The sequence below is a fragment of the Oncorhynchus clarkii genome, chromosome 2 (assembly GCF_045791955.1).
Source record: "Oncorhynchus clarkii lewisi isolate Uvic-CL-2024 chromosome 2, UVic_Ocla_1.0, whole genome shotgun sequence".
In the NCBI taxonomy this organism is placed as follows: domain Eukaryota; kingdom Metazoa; phylum Chordata; class Actinopteri; order Salmoniformes; family Salmonidae; genus Oncorhynchus; species Oncorhynchus clarkii.
Genome location: NC_092148.1, coordinates 10,478,978 through 10,496,648, shown reverse-complemented (window position 1 = coordinate 10,496,648; position 17,671 = coordinate 10,478,978). Strand labels below are relative to the sequence as shown.

Genomic DNA, 17,671 nt, shown 5'->3' with positions numbered 1-17,671 from the left:
ACATTCCCGTTTTAAACAAGATATTTTGTCACGAAAATATGCTCGACTATGCATATAATTGACAGCTTTGGAAAGAAAACACTCTGACGTTTCCAGAACTGCAAAGATATTGTCTGTGAGTGCCACAGAACTGATGTTACAGGCGAAACCCAGATAAAAATCCAACCAGGAAGTGCCGCATTTTTTGAAACCGCCTCATGTCAATGACTCCTTATATGGCTGTGAATGAGCTACGAATGAGCTTACGTTTTCCACGTATCCCCCAAGGTGTCTACAGCATTGTGACGTCTTTTTAGGCATTTCCATTGAAGAATGGCCGTAAGGGACCATATATAGCATGTGGTCACATGGTGTCTCCCGCAGAAAATCTTGCGTAAAATACTGAGGTAGCCATTTTTCCAATCGCTTCTTATGAGAAACCAATTGCCTCGATGATGAAGAAACGGGAGCTATTTCGCCTACAAAAATAATATTTTTGGAAAAAAGGAACATTTGCTATATAAGAGTCTCCTGAGTGAAAGCATCTGAAGTTCTTCAAAGGTAAATTATTTAATTCGGTTGCTTTTGTTATTTTCGTGAAAATGTTGCCTGCTGCCAGCAGAGCCTAGCATAGCATTATGCCATGACAAACTTACACAAATGCTTGTCTAGCGTTGGCTGTAACGCATATTTTGAAAATCTGAGATGACAGTGTTGTTAACGAAAGGCTAAGCTTGTGTTTGAATATATTTATTTCATTTCATTTGCGATTTTCATGAATAGGAAAAGTTTCTAGGGGTATTTATGTCCGCTGCATTATGCTAATGCGTTTGAGGCTACGGAATTGCTCGTCGCAAGAGGTTAGGGAGAAGTCTATATTTAATTCTCTGAATAACACTTGTATCTTTTATCAATGTTTATTTTGAGTATTTCTGTAAATTGATGTGGCTCTCTGCAACATCACCGGATGTTTACTGAACGTAAAGCACCAATGTAAACTGAGATTTTGGGATATAAATATGCACTTTATCGAACATGATGTCCTATGAGTGTCATCTGAGGAAGATCATCCAAGGTTAGTGATGAATTTGATCTATATTTCTGCTTTTTGTGACTCCTCTCTTTGGCTGGAAAAATGGCTCTGTGTGTTTTTGTGATTTGGCTCTGACCTAACATAATCATATGTTGTGCTTTCGCTGTAAAGCCTTTTTGAAATCGGACACGATGGGTAGATTAAGGGCTTGTAAGTAAGCATTTTACGGTAAAGTCTACACTTGTTGTATTTGGCGCATGTGACAAATAAAGTTTGATTTGATTCACAACTATCACCACTTCCTGGAACCCATCTCAGCTCCAGCCCTTTCACATGTACCATCACACGGGTGTGATCATTCTACAGTGGTCCCTGAAGCCTACGATCACACCTGGGTGATTAGAATGCTCATTTAGAATGGACAGTTTCGAATGACGCAGCAATCAGCATTTGAGCTGGCCACACTTTTTTCAGAAACTATTTACACAAACACAGTCCTTACAAAGTTATGTCCAGAATGTGAGCAGTTTATTTTTGGATACAATGTTCAGATATTCACAGAAGTATCTATAACATAACACAATCATCCAACCCGGAAAAATGTAGGCTACATTTGTCTTAGCGCTAACTGAGGAAAGATTGACTCAACAACACAAGGTCATATTTTTACATCTCTCGGCTGACATAAACTACAATATGAATTAGCTAATAGCAATTACTATTTATAATTAATCACATCACGGGTGAGCTCACCATTGATCTAAATAATTGCGTTAAACACTTTCTAGAAATCGAAAGCAACCCGAGGAGGCTTTTTTTCCTCACAGAAACCAAAGATAATAAGAGAAGACAAGATGAGTTTGGTCTGTGTATAGTATGAACTTCCTGAAATTAGTGAACCCTTACTCACCTCATTTTGTTATAGCTTATTTGGTCCGACAGACGATTACGTGAAACCCAGAATGCATTGTATGTCAACAAACATGGCTCCACACACATAGCTGGAATTAGCTTAGGTCATCATTTTACACACATAATATGTGCCCATTATAATCTCTGCAAGAATCGGAATGCATGGTTTATCACCGTTACTTGAAAACGTGAATAAAACAGTAAATATATATCAATAATTACCACACAAAACATTTTCTGATAGTGATTTATTGATACAAATGGCATGTGCCGGCAGTCAATCACATAACCTCTCACTCCCTCTCTGAACCGCTCAGTGTTGTTTATGTATGTAGTTAGTGAGATAAGCTGTAGCATTAGCAATGTCTTTCTATAGGAGACAACTCACAAATGCAGAAATTCTGGATATTTTTTACAATTCTGACAATGAGTCTGAGTATGAAAGTCAGGGATCAGATTCTGACAGTGACAGTGAGGAGCTGCCCCCCAGCCATTGAGAACCCTAAATCTGAGGACTACTTGTCCACTGACAAAGTTCCAGTTCCCTTTGAAGATGCTGGTGGTGATGGAGGCAGACTGACAGTGGACGAAGTACAGGAGTTCTGTGGTAGCTGGAAGGCTGCCAGTCATTTCACCCCTCCTGTCCCTGCTGTTTGCTTCAACAGTTCTTCAAGTTGTTTCTGACAGAGGAGCTGGTGGGAGACTGTTATGAATTTGAATAATGACTAAATGATGACTAAATGATGTATACATTTAACGTAGAACTATAACTAACAGAATTCTACCCTGTCTCTGTATAATGATGAAGAATGTTTGTCCATAAGAGAAGATGAACTGTGGCAGACAACTTGTGACCTCTGTGAAACTGATAACAGGGAAGGAAGTCTCCCCACACAAAGAGGGGAGAAACTGTTGGGCTTGCAGGAGATTGTGCCACCTGTTGCAGGATGTGATAAGCAATGTATGAAGACTTGTAAACTATATTGTCATTGTCTTATAAGAGGAGGGACAGTTATGACAAAATGAGAGGTATATAAACAAATGTACATGTAAGGATGGGCAGAGCTCTCGTGAATAAACGTTGCTGACTATTGTAGACTGGCCTCTGTCTGTTTCATTTCAACAAGAACCTTACAAATTCTTGGTAACAGACCGAGTAGTTTAATTGAAGTTCAGTTTATGAACATTGAGAACATAATTCTCTTAACAGAGACACAGTAGAGACCAATCACTATGCTTTGTTGCTACAGGAGAAGAGAAAGCCAGGAGTGGGGGGGGCAACCACAATTTGTGAAATGTATTCTATCCTGGTGACAGTCCTTCTCATGGGGAAAGCAAAGAAAAACTCCATAAGACAATACTGGAGCATAGATCCTATGTTTGCAACTCCCTACTTTGCCACCTTCTTTTCCCAAGACTGCTTCCTAGTTCTGCTGTGATGACTGCATTTCATCAACAATGCTACTGCCATCCTAATTGACCCGTTGTCATGAGAACGTTCAATCACAATGATGATAACTAAACAATTTTTTAAGCTTTGACCAATCCCTGAGGTTTGTAAGACCCTGAGTTTAATAATAATTAGACAAAGGTTTGTAAGCTTTATTCAGAGAATGTTCTGAAGTCAACCAAAACTTGAACAGTCTTTATAACCCCCTCTACGCGCACACACACACACACACACACACACACACACACACACACACACACACACACACACACACACACACACACACACACACACACACACACACACACACACACACACACACACACACACACACACACACACACACACACTGTGACGACCCTCCCATTCTGTTTGCCGTATTCTCTCTTTGTTCTTGTTTCCTTATTAGGATGCCGGTGGGCGGAGTTGGGAGGGTCGTCAGCTACATGGGAAACACCTGGGCCCGGTGTGTCCCAGGATAAATAGACCTCTTCCACATTCATGGAAGAGGCTCTCCATGCAGACACCTTTCTAGATTTTGTTGTGTTTCTTGGTGGCTTTTTGGTTGTTTGCTTTGACACCTTTCAACACCCTACATTATCACATTCATGCATTCAAAACACTCACTTACACTACTGATTACACACACCATTGTATATCATCCGGGATATTTGAACTATTGGTTTGGGAGACCGTGGAGGTACGTGTTTGGTTTGCATATTTTGTTTGAGTTAGATAGGTCCAGTATTGGTTGCCTTTGTTGTTTGGATTGTGTGCTGCGTTGGAGAGAGTATTATGGTTGGTTTCCAGGCCCTGCCCAGCCTGGAAAATCTTGTTCTACTTTCTGTTGGGACATTGGTCTGAGGTGACTAAATCGGCTGTGTACCTCGGTGGGAGATTTGGGTAGGGTAGTGGAACTTGCTACCCGGAGCTATAGCCTTTTTCCCCTGATGGGCTTAGCGACGTGTTTCAATTTTTGGACATGTTGGGCATGGTTAAATGTTTATTTTTGTGTGGTGTCTGTGGACAGCAGTTGTCTCGTGGGCACATCTGTGGCTTGGTGGATTTTGCCAGCATTCTGGGGAGTTCTATTTCCTTGCCAGCGGGCTACAGTGCGTAAATTCCCAATGCAAATCCGCACGAAGACTAGGGTTGAGTTATTGTAGGTTTTGGGGAAGCTCCGTATCTCATCTCTCTTCTGTGGTGCTCAGTGTGATTGTCATTTCTCTGGTTGTAGTCTGATGTGCTCAGCAGAGGGGTTGAGCAAGATTATTTACTTATGACTATGGTGTCTCATGTAGACAAGTTCATTCGCTTTCCATCAGAGGAACTGTTAGAATTATGTACTAAAGAACAGCTGTTGAAGATCGCTGAACACTACAAGGTTGAATGATTGAAATTAGTGAGATTCTGTTATGTTGGGAAGTGACTATGAATCGTTGGGAAGTGACTATGAATCGTTGGGAAGTGACTATGAATCGTTGGGAAGTGACTATGAATCGTGGGAAGTGACTATGAATTGTTGAGAGTTGTTGTAAAAATTAAGGACCCTGATGTTCTTTTCGTTGGCGTTTGTAGCTGTTGTCTTTTGTGCCATGTTCCTGAATGTTTACGTGACTGACCATTGTTTGGGGTTGTCATGTTTTATCTTTCCTGTCTGTTCCCTCCTGGTCTTGTGTTCTTCTTTCCTCTTAAACATTGCTTCCTATGCGCAAAGGTTGCTGAGGTCTGGGGAGGAGGAGGTTGGCTGGGGCAGGTGGAGGTGTGAACACGTAAACCCTCGTCAATTTGGGACGCAGAGGCTGTGTCAATTTGGGACGCAGAGGCTGTGTCAATTTGGGACGCAGAGGCTGTGTCAATTTGGGACGCAGAGGCTGTGTCGTTGTTCCGGGGCCCTTGTTGGTCCCCGGTTTTATGGGGGGGAATGTGACGACCCTCCCACTCTGTCTGCCGTATTCACTCTTTGTTCTTGCATCCTTATTAGGATGCCGGTGGGCGGAGTTGGGAGGGTTGTCAGCTACATGGGAAACACCTGGGCCAGGTGTCCCAGGATAAGTAGACCTCTTCCACATTTGTGGAAGAGACTCTTTCCATGTAGACACCTTTCTAGATTTTGTGTTTCTTGGTGGCTTTTTGGTTGTTTGCTTTGGCACCTTTCAACACCCTGCATTATCACTTCATGCATGCAAAACACTCACTTACACTACTGATTACTGATTACACACACCATTGTATATTATACTTAGTTACATATTTAATAAATATATATTTTGTTACTCCTTTTCTTGATACTACCCACCCCGCATGCGGGAGCGTAATCATAGCCTCAAACGAATTAGCATAACGCAGCGGCCATAAATATCCCTAGAGAATTTTCCTATTTATGAAAATCACAAATGAAATATATTGAGACACAGCTTATCCTTTTGTTAATCACACTGTCATCTCAGATTTTCAAAATAGGCTTTACAGCCAACGCTAGACAAGCATTTGTGTAAGTTTATCATGGCATAATGCTATGCTAGACTCTGCTACCAGCAGGCAACATTTTCACAAAAATAAGAAGAGCAATCAAATTAAATAATTTACCTTTGAAGAACTTCCGATGTTTTCACTCACGAGACTCCCAGTTAGATAGCAAATGTTCCTTTTTTCCAAAAATATAATTTTTGTAGTGGAAATAGCTCCGTTTGTTCTTCACATTTGGCTGAGAAATCAACCGGAAAATGCAGTCACTACACCACTATCGACAGAAACCTGAGGCTGTTTAGAATCAATCCTCAAGGTGTTTTTCAGATATCTATTCGATAAAATATCCACCGGGACGATTGGTTTCTCATAAGAAACGATTGGAAAAATGGCTACTTGTGTACTTTATGCAAGCTTTTCTGCAGGAGCCATCATGTGACCACTTGCTCAATATGGTCCCTTATGGCTATTCTTCAACATAAATGCGTAAAAAGACGTCACAATGCTGTAGACACCTTGGGGAATACGTAGAAAGCGTAAGCTCATTCGTAGCGCATTCACAGCCATATAAGGAGTCATTGGCATGCAGGGCTTTCAAAATATGGGGCACTTCCTGGTTGGATGTTTATCTGGGTTTCGCCTGTAACATCAGTTCTGTTGCACTAACCGACAATATCTTTGCAGTTTTGGAAACGTCAGTGTTTTCTATCCAAAGCTGTCAATTATATGCATAGTCGAGCATCTTGTGACAAAATATCTTGTTTAAAACGGGAACGTTTTTTTATCCAAAAATGAAAATACTGCCCCCTAGTTACAAAAGGTTAATAAATATATATTTTGTTACTCCTTATCTCCACGTTGTCTCCCTTTTGTTACGGGCTTTGAGCCGGTTTGTGACACAGGTTTATCACTTTTCTATCAGCCTTGGCAGTTTCTTGCCGTTCCTTTCCTCCCAGATAAGAGGGACCTTGGAAGGGGCCTCTTTCCTGTTGTCCTTTGATTTCTCAACTCTCAAACCACTACACAACAACACAATGTTCTAGTCACACATTTTATGGAATTATGATTACTAACACATTTCATACAATATGATTTCAGGGTGGAATCCTTTAGTCATTACTTTAAACATAAATTCCCTTATGAATCCACCCTTTGACTAAATATTACACTCTTTTTCGTCAACCTTCATTTGGAATTATAAATATCACATGAAAGCAAACAAAACCAATACATGTATTTACATCATATACTCATCAACGACTGTTCTAGGACTATATCCAATCTTTATTAAATAAACAGTCTGTCTAAACATTGAAGATAGTCTCATCCAACATGGGCTCCTCATGGTTGAAAGAATCTGAGCCATCTACTAGGCCTGGAGGCATGTAGTTCTCATCCCACCGGTCGGAGCTCAGAATCGGTCCGTACCTCATTTGTTGCGTCATCGATCTCTCTAGAGTCCTGGTAATGAAACCTTTCACACACGGAATCACACAGCAACCACACAACACCAACACACTCATACAGGTGAAGCAGCTCATAACACGGTAATTATAAAAAAAATTCAAACATACTGCCGAAACACCCAGTTAGTGAGGTATCCACCCCAGAGTTCTCCGCTAACTCGTTAGCCAATGTGGTTAAACCGGCCAGGGCCTTGGTCACTGATCAATCTGGAGCTGTATTATTAGGAATAAACCGACAACAATGAACCCCTATCATTCTACATTCATAAGTCCTCCTGTGCCTACTTTAGCCTTCTATAACTGGCCTCTGAAGACTAACTTGAACTGGTTGGACCAATAACACTGGGGCGCTAGTTTCTAACCACCCTTTTGGTAGTGTCTATCTTATGCGTCCTTTGCTGGTACAAGCCCACTATACATCAGTTATAGGTGCTGTGAGGTTGAGAATCTTCTCCTGTACTTCCAAACCTAAGTCAGTCACATTAGCTATTGCCTTACAGCCATTAAAATCAACTAAGTTCTTGGTGCCATTATTGTATCTATAACACTGGTCCTCATCAGGAGACCAAGGTGCAGCGATGTAGGCGTTCATGATTTTTAATAAACTGAACACCGCAACATAATAACAAAGTAGAAAAATGAAAGCGCACAGTTCTGTCAGGCAACAAAACAGCTAAACAGAAAAGAACTCCACAAAACCCAAACGGAAAATCACAACTTACATATGATCCCCAATCAGAGACAACGATAGACAGCTGCCTGTGATTGGGAACCACACTAGGCAAAAACAACAAAGAAATAGAAAACATAGATTCTCCCACCCGAGTCACACCCTGACCTAACCAAACATAGAGAATAAATAATGAGCTCTAAGGTCAGGGCGTGACACACGGCCTCTATCTCACTCACTCTCTCCAAGATTATAGCCCCAGGAAACATTCCAAAGAGAGACAAGCAGACACACACACACACACACACACACACACACACACACACACACACACACACACACACACACACACACACACACACACACACACACACACACACACATGCAAGCAGACACACAGAAACACACACACACATGCATTCAGGACATTCATGTGATTTGGGGTTGAGACTGGTTGATGTTTAAACATGAAACAGCAAGGATTTGAATTCCAGGGTGGGACCCTTCTGGGCTGCCAGGAGCGTAACAGTAGTGGAATACCGTAGTACAGTTCCACCCATGAAGTCGAGAAATTATCCATGGGTTAAACACATTATGGGTGTTTACACATTGAAAACACATATTTCAGCTGAGCTTCCCTGGCACTCAGAAACTATCAGCGACATTAAAACAAAAACAACATGTTACAAACAGAAAACATAGATCCTTCCTGTCAAAGATAGAACCCAGGTAGGGTAGCCATGGTAACTGTACAGAAGGGAAACAAGCAGAAAGCAAATAATCCAACTGCCACCCACTACAGCATAGAACTACAATGAACTAAAAGAGTACGACTGGAACACAGCTGACCACAGGAATGCTGTAAACACTACCAGTCTGTTCTGCTGCTCTGTTCAGGCTGTTACCCTGTACAACCTTCTCAGACAACTAACACTGACTGTCAGATATCCTAGACTGGTCTTGGTTTCGTCAGTAGAAAAATACGACATGGTAACATTACTGTTAACTGCTGTCAATGGACATGGTTTACTAAACATCCACTACACTTGGGATGTGTTGTGGGAAAATGTTCCTCTACAACCAGTCTGGTGCCAATCTCAGGTCCGTGTGTGTGTGTGTGTGTGTGTGTGTGTGTGTGTGTGTGTGTGTGCGCGTGTGTATGAGAGCTGTCAAAGGATACCAGAAACAAAATTGTAGACCTTCACCAGTCTGGGAAGACTGAATCTGCAATAGGTAAACAGCTTGGTTTGAAGAAATCAACTGTGGGAGCAATTATTAGGAAATGGAAGACATACAAGACCACTGATAATCTCCCTCGATCTGGGGCTCCACGCAAGATCTCACCCCGTGGGGTCAAAATGATGACAAGAACGGTGAGCAAAAATCCCAGAACCACACGGGGGGACCTAGTGAATGACCTGCAGAGAGCTGGGACCAAAGTAACAAAGCCTACCATCAGTAACACACTACGCTGCCAGGGACTCAAATCCTGCAGTGCCAGACGTATCCCCCTGCTTAAGCCAGTACATGTCCAGGCCCATCTGAAGTTTGCTAGAGAGCATTTGGATGACCCAGGAGAAGATTGGGAGAATGCCATATGGTCAGATGAAACCAAAATATAACTTTTTGATAAAAACTCAGCTCGTCGTGTTTGGAGGACAAAGAATGCTGAGTTGCATCCAAAGAACACCATACCTACTGTGAAGCATGGGGGTGGAAACATCATGCTTTGGTTGTTGTTTTTCTGCAAAGGGACCAGGACGACTGATCCGTGTAAAGGAAAGAATGAATGGGGCCATGTATTGTGAGATTTTGAGTGAAAACCTCCTTCCCTCAGCAAGGGCATTGAAGATGAAACGTGGCTGGGTCTTTCAGCATGACAATGATCCCAAACACACCGCCCGGGCAATGAAGGAGTGGCTTCGTAAGAAGCATTTCAAGGTCCTGGAGTGGCCTAGCCAGTCTCCAGATCTCAACCCCATAGAAAATCTTTGGAGGGAGTTGAAAGTCCGTGTTGCCCAGCAACAGCCCCAAAACATCACTGCTCTAGAGGAGACCTGCATGGCGGAATGGGCCAAAATACCAGCAATAGTGTGTGAAAAACTTGTGAAGACTTACAGAAAACGTTTGACCTCTGTCATTGCCAACAAAGGGTATATAACAAAGTACTGAGATAAACTTTTGTTAATGACCAAATACTTATTTTCCACCATAATTTGCAAAGAAATTAATTAAAAATCCTACATTGTGATTTTCTGGTTTTCTTTTTCTCATTTTGTCTGCCATAGTTGAAGTGTACTTATGATGAAAATTACAGGCCTCTCTCCTCTTTTTAAGTGGGAAAACTTGCACAATTGGTGGCTGACTTAATACTTTTTTGCCCCACTGTATGTCCGGCCACATCCATGTGGTATGAGTCATGAATGAGTCACGGTAGCCATAGTGCATGCCTTTTGTTGGTAAACAGGCCAAGGAATATTTGTGTGCAGGGACTGAGACTCTGTCAGCTTCCTCTCTCTCTCTCTCTCTCTCTCTCTCTCTCGCTCTCTCTCTCACTGTGAAAAACTACACCTGGGGGGAGAGGGTGGAAGGGTAGACGGAGAGGGAGGCGTAAGGAGATGAGTGTCTCTTTAAGGGGGACAGAGAGGGGATAGGGAGGAAGGGAGGGATTGGGGAAGGGATGAAAAAAGATGGAGGAAGGGAAGGAGTTAGAGATTGGATGGAGAGATGGATGGAGGGAAGGAGGTAGAGATGGAGGGAGAGATGGAGGAATGGAAGGAGTTAGAGATTGGATGGAGAGATGGATGGAGGGAAGGAGGTAGAGAGAGGGGGTGAGGCTGCCGTCGAGTCTCAAACAGAGAGATGATTTTCTTCACACTGCCAAACATAACTTACCAAAAATAGCCTCATTGTCACCAGACAGCCAATAGCAGACTATATATTATCTAAACCACATCAAAGGCGCCATCCACCTCAATTCACTACAGCCTTCTGTGCAAAAGCCAGTCACTACCTGTAGTAGGTAGAGAGTCATAGAGGATTTAAACTTAGAGGCACAACCAACAGTTACTTCCATGAACAACTACAGAACAGGGGTAGTTGAACAGATCACCATGTGGTTGTATTGAGGTCAATGGGAGAGAGGAAGATTAGATCCATGTGCGTGCTGTAACAAGCGTGATCTGGGATTCCTATTGGAGAAATACATTTTGGGTATCCTCCAATAGACTGTCTTTGGTGGATCAATCCCACAGACCCAGCCAGTCGCGCCCAGCCTGCCGATCTCTGATTAAAACAGCCTTTGTCTGTGGATTAGTATTAGTCTATGCAGATTACTTCCTTATTCCATCCAGCCGCCAGGTGTCTGATTGGGTAATAGATTATTTCCAGTTTATGCAGGGCGGAGTCTACTGTCCAGGTGAGTTACCCAATCTATCTGTGTTTAGCCAATCTATCTGTGTATGTTGTTGAGTTACCCAATCTATCTGTGTTTAGCCAATCTATCTGTGTATGTTGTTGAGTTACCCAATCTATCTGTGTTTAGCCAATCTATCTGTGTATGTTGTTGATTGTGAAGAGTATTGAATCCCAACACAAGCTCCTATGGTCTGATGGTGAATGTTCCTTCTACACCTGCATTGCTTGCTGTTTGGGGTTTTAGGCTGGGTTTCTGTACAGCACTTTGATATATCAGCCGATGGAAGAAGGTCTATATAAATACATTTGATTTGAATGTCCCTGAATGCCCCCTGTCTGTTCAATAATCACAAGAACTGGTGAAGGCCTAGTAGGAATCAGTGATATATAAAATACAATGTGTTCTCAATCAACCTACTCTGTATAATGAACACACACACACACACACACACACACACACACACACACACACACACACACACACACACACACACACACACACACACACACACACACACACACACACACACACACACACACACACACAAACAGTAATGAGATCCCACTGGTGGTTCTGCTCAGATGTTCTGGCCGAAACCTTGATGGATGAGAGAACAGCCAAGAGCTCAGCTCAGAACAGCCTCACTCTTTCCTGGCCTCACTCGGCCCTGTCGGTCTCCTCTGCTCCGGCTCCCTGCACTGAGCTGGAGCACAACAACATCCACCTTCTAGTCTCACACTCACATATCAAGTACCCTGGATTACTGTAGGCCTAAATGTTATTTTTATTGACACCAGAGTTGTGTCAGTCAATTTCAATTCTCATCAGTTGAATTTGACATGGACGTTCTCCATAGTAGTTCAGTTCAGACTAGAAAGTCAGGGGAATTGGCCCCAACCCTGATCAAGACTAATGCATCATAGAGATGTGTTAGATTCAACCGAGTGGCTGCGTGACCAGGGTCTGTATGTATCGTGCCTCTGAGGAGGAGTGCTGATCTAGGATCAGGTCCACCTCTGTCCATGTAGTATCATTCATATTGATCTAAAAAGGCCAAACTGATCCTAAATCAGCACTCCTACTCTGAGACGCTTGAAACATACAGCCACACACTCTAAGGACACCTGTTCCTGACACCTGAACAACCTTTCCTTCTACTGCGTGCTACTTTACTCTACTTTGTTTTTATGTAGCCGCTGTTGCTTTCCCCTTCCTTCCTGCTCTGACCCGCGGCGATGATCGTCTGGTGATAGACATGTACAAACTTCCTTACGCAGCCTTGTCTTAGATTTAATCTAAGACTAGGCGATTGCTGGACTACGGCTAATCTTAATTTTCATCTTCAGTATTGTCCAATATGTTCTCTATGGAGACCTGCGATACAGTATCATTATTTGGATATTATCTTTGTTGTTTCATGTTGCTGGGTTGGAGACTTCATCTATTTAACCTTCACAGTAACAGTTGACTTCCTGTATTCTTACTGGCTCTGGAGTAGATAACAATATTGTGACGTAATTAAGTAGTCAAATATAGGGTATGCCTTAAACCCCTAATTTAATTTAATGTTTTGGGTTACGTTGACATAATCAACAATTTTATTATTTCACCAGGTGTCTGAAAAAAAAGGTTCATGTTTGATTCATGTTGCTTGCTATATCCTATTTAGGACATACACAGCCAATCACACATGCACAAACACACACACACCTAAACAAATGATAAGTCAGCTTTCTTCCAAACATATTAAAATAGTTTATTTTGTTTTTCACTTTAAACAAACCAAAGAGCTTCCTCTCCATCTCATGAGATAGTAGCCTATATGTCTGTGTGTGTACATGTCTGTGTCTGTGTCCTTCACCTGTCTGTCTATGTGTGGTGTGTATAATCAACCCAACCCTTTTTCTGTGTATGTGTGTAAACCTGCATCTCTGTCCCTTTGAACCTGCATGGAGGATCTTGCTAATCTTATCATGAATTCACTCATGGAGCAAGAGCTGCTGTTCTGTGGAGAGTGGGCAGGGGGAGCTGTTTCACTTCTTGGTGAAGAACTCGTTGCACACCATGGTGAGGCAGGCCACCAGTGTGACGTACTCCTGGAAGTCCACACTGCCATCTGCGTTAGCGTCCAGATCTTTGAAGATCTTGTCAACCTTTGCCTGGTCAGTGTTTTTCTGTTATAATGATCAGAGAGAGAGAGAGGTAATGGGTGAGACTTTGATTTCAGAAGTTCAAACTAGAATCCACACAGTTGTTATGTGTTTATAAAGGTGTGAGAGATTAAGTTATTCTATTGGATGAGGCGGGTCATGTGTTTGTGATGTTCCAAGCAATTCAGTATTTCAATAGTGTCTGTCTTTAGCAGTATTGTATTTGGTTGTGCTGCTAATAAAGCATGATTGAACTGAACTGTTCCTAGGATCCACTCACCCCCATGATCTCTCCAAGCTCAGCGTTGAGCAGATCTTTGAGTTCTCCCTTGCTCAGGGTCGTCTTGTCGCCCTCCTTGCCAGAGTACTTGTGGAAGGCTGAGATGAGCAATGCCATACTCTGCTGGACCTGTGACATGGTGACTACGAGAGAGAGAGAGAGAGAGAGAGAGAGAGAGAGAGAGAGAGGGAGAGAGAGAGAGAGAGAGAGAGATCAACGTTTTATTATGATAACAGGATGCTGGTGGACATGATGTCCACGCACAGAGAGAGGAATGTTTGCTTACTCTGTATTCACAGTATAATACATCTGATATTATCGACATCATTTGACTTTTTGAAATTTGAAATCACAGAAACTAAGTTAAAGGGATAAATGTCTCATTGTTGACTGAAAAATCCAATTCAAATCTATGTTATCTTACATCCGGGTTCCCATTTCATAAATGTCTGGGAAATAAAGTCATGTTGGCACTGGTTTAATCATGTTTAAACATAAGGTTCAGGTTGAATAGAGGGTTTAAAGAATATTAACGGTTGTTGCACACGAAGCAAAGACTTAACTACACACACACCACGCCCCACTTCTGCTAACAGGTTCTACATCTCTACCACAAAGGAAGAGAAAGAGAGGGGGAGAAGAGATGGAGAGCAACGCAACAGAGGCAATTAGAGAGGGAGAGAGGTAAGAGATGGAGACATAGGGAGAGAGGCGGCGAGAGAAGGAAGAGAGAAGCGGATATGGAGGGGAGAAAGGAAGAGGAGAGGGGGCTGAGTTGTTTAAACACAAACAGACATGGCTGTAGCCAATGCCCTAGCATGTCTCTCTCATTAACTCTGGGAGATTTTAAGGAGAGAAAGAGAGAAGTATATATATATATAGAGAGAGAAAGATAGCGCGAGAGGGACAGACAGACAAAAATACAGATTGTAGGAAATTGGTGGATCGGCTGAAAGGCGCGTTGGTCATTTCAGGCAAACGATAACATAGAAATCCCAGCACCTCCCCCACCCCTCACCTGTCTCCACCCTCTATCTATCTAGTTTGCTTAAGGTGTGTCTCTTCACTCTGTCCCTTCACACATCTCGCCACTATGTAGGGAGGTGGCTCTCTCTCTTCTCTCTTTCTCTACCTGCTCGTAGTCAAGGTGGTGTGAAGCTTCTGAGTTTAAGGAAGCTTCTGTAATGTGAATCCCTCATTTAGCTGACCCTCCTCTCAAGTGTGACTTGCAGTAAGTGCGGTCAAATAAGGACGTTGAAGCAACCATACAGTACGAACATGGTAAGCACAACATTATAGTTGTAAGGAACAATCCCAATCACTGTGGTGGACTCCACTGATCTCTCTCTGAGTCACTGTCAGCTGCCCCAGGACATTCAACCAGACACACGTTCTTATCCCCCCTCTGACTGCCCATCTGATAACTAGAAACACACTCTACTCACAGAATGGTCAGAACGAGGGGAGAGAGAGTTTATGGTAAGGACAGAGAGAGCGAAAGAGAGAGAGGGGGGTGTGGAGGATAGAAAGAGGTAGTGTTCTGCACTATGGAAGGATTGAGGGAGGAAGAGAGAGAGGGGAGGAGGAGGAAGAGAAGAGAGATTCTTTCATCTAAACTGCGTAGTGCTCTGAGTAGCACCCACACATGTTTGAATGGAAAGGCAGACAAAGTTACGCCCTCCGCAGAGCTTGGCTCAAGATCATAAACAGTGTGGACAGGCACTTACCAACTGTTGCAAAGCACACCCTGAAGTCATTCATACTTTTGCAGTCAAGTATTAATCACTATAAAACATTAAACTACACACAATTACAAATAAATGTTGTAAACCACCCAATGAGAAAGTATAATTTGGCACATCTAACACCTCATAGATAAACACAGCTAAAACAAACTGAAGGTTTTATCAGCGAGGCACTCAGGTACATGTTTTACTAGGTTTAGTTTTCACTCACCGAAGTTGTGCGAGGAGTTGGACAGTCAGAGAAAGAGAGAGAGAGGGAGTGAGGAAGAGAGGGATGGGCTGTTGGTTTTAAACATTGATTACCACACCCCACTCTCCCCTCCCCTTTCCTCTCCTTGTTCCTCTTTATCTGATGGAAATGGAAACTGCAATGTTCTGTTCTCTTCTTCATGTGAACTAGTTACTGAACGAATTATAATAGGCATATATATTATCTAAAGTTAATAATTACTTCACATGAATGTATCACCATTGTAACCAATCCACCATTTTGCTCTGGTTCTTCCTGGACTTCCCCTATAAAAAAACAACAACAGAAAACATACAGAGAGGAGAAATCCCTGCATATGTCTAATGTCTTTGAATGAGCATAAATACCTCTTATTCTGACTGGAGTTATTCATTTAACAACTTTTCAGTTAAGAAGAATGTGGTAAAACGGCAGCGTTCTCCAAACTGGCCAAACTAACCTGTAGGGCTACCTTATTGGCTGACTTGCTCCATAGAACCCGCAGGGAAATTGTGAACATTACTAAGTATAAAATCAGACTTTTTAGGGGGGTTTGATTGAATATATATGTAAACCACATCAAATCTGAGGATGACCAGACTAACAAATAGTTAAAGTGCTTTTCTATATACACTCTTAAACTTTTGTTCTGTTTAGCGTGGTCATCTAGAAACTACAGGTGACATGCCCTGTGAAACTACACATCCATACAAACACAGACAGACACACACAACACAACGGGTGAGGCATCACACACACAACCCTTTGAACAGAGGCATCACACACAACATCCTGTGAGCAGAGGCATCACACACACAACACCCTGTGAACAGAGGCATCACACACAACACCCTATGAGCAGAGGCATCACACACACAACACCCTGTGAGTTTCGGTGAGCTCCTGCCCAAGTCAAGCACTGCTTATTTATCCTTTATCTCATGGGAAACACACCACACAAAATACTTTACAGTAGAGAGGCAACAAGGCAAGATAGTGCTGGTCATTTAGTACCACTCTAGTTCTACAATCAGTCTTGTGTGTGTGTGTGTGTGTGTGTGTGTGTGTGTGTGTGTGTGTGTGTGTGTGTGTGTGTGTGTGTGTGTGTGTGTCCTGACAATGATAAACTGTGTCCGTGTAAAGGGAGTATGGTTGTGTGTTTGTATTAGCTTTTTAAATATTTGATTGGGAGAGAGCGATATATGATGCCATGATGGTGTGTGTGTGTGGTGTGTGTGTGTGTGTGTGTGTGTGTGTGTGTGTGTGTGTACAGCTGCTATGGTCACAGTGATTAAGTGGCAGCTCTATGCTAGTTGTTATAGTGCTAAATGAGGGAGGGGTTGAATAAATCATTTCTATGGATACAATGTTATTAGCCCTCTACCTCTAGAGAGAAAGAGGGAGGAGAGAGAGCGAGAGAGAGAGTGAGCGAGAGAGAAAGAGAGAGAGAGAGAGAGAGACAGAGAGAGAGAGAGAGAGAGAGAGAGAGAGAGAGAGAGAGAGAGAGACAGACAGAGAGAGAGAGAAACAGAGAGACAGAGAGAGAGAGCGAGAGAGTGATAGAGAGAGAGCGAGAGGGAGAGAGAGAGAGAGAGAGAGAGAGAGAGAGAGAGAGAGATAGACAGAGAGAGAGATAGACAGAGAGAGAGCGAGGGAGGGAGGGAGGGAGAGGGGTGGGGGCAGTGGGAGTCAGTAGAATAAACTCAGTTAAGTTTGTGTCATTGCGTAACAAAGTTGGTGACTCACTGCAATAGAATGTATCTGTGTGTGTGAGTGTGTGTGAGTGTGTGTGTGTGTGTGTGTGTGTGTGTGTGTGTGTGTGTTTGCCCCCAGGGCGGCTATCGTTTTATATCTTGACGACTTCACATTC

General features: G+C 42.7%; 2 protein-coding genes across 2 annotated transcripts in view; one reads left to right on the top strand and one right to left on the bottom strand.

Annotated features, from left to right (window-relative positions):
* Window positions 1-17,671, top strand: part of LOC139421213 (uncharacterized) — a 1,124,809-nt gene that overhangs the window by 1,079,081 nt on the left and 28,057 nt on the right. The gene's annotated exons all lie outside the window — the stretch shown is intronic.
* LOC139420960 (ictacalcin-like) lies at window positions 13,129-15,871 on the bottom strand. Its single transcript, XM_071171403.1, has 3 exons — window positions 15,784-15,871; window positions 13,828-13,970; window positions 13,129-13,571 (listed from the first exon to the last, which is right to left on the bottom strand). The coding sequence occupies exons 2-3, from the start codon at window positions 13,963-13,965 to the stop codon at window positions 13,431-13,433; spliced, it is 279 nt and encodes a 92-aa protein (XP_071027504.1). The 5' UTR covers window positions 13,966-13,970; window positions 15,784-15,871; the 3' UTR covers window positions 13,129-13,430.

Coding starts and splice junctions, on each gene's coding strand:
- LOC139420960 (XM_071171403.1), bottom strand. CDS start 13,965: ATGTCACAGGTCCAGCAGAGTATGGCATTGCTCATCTCAGCCTTCCAC. Junction 13,572..13,827: donor AGCTTGGAGAGATCATGGGG/GTGAGTGGATCC, acceptor TCATTATAACAG/AAAAACACTGACCAGGCAAA.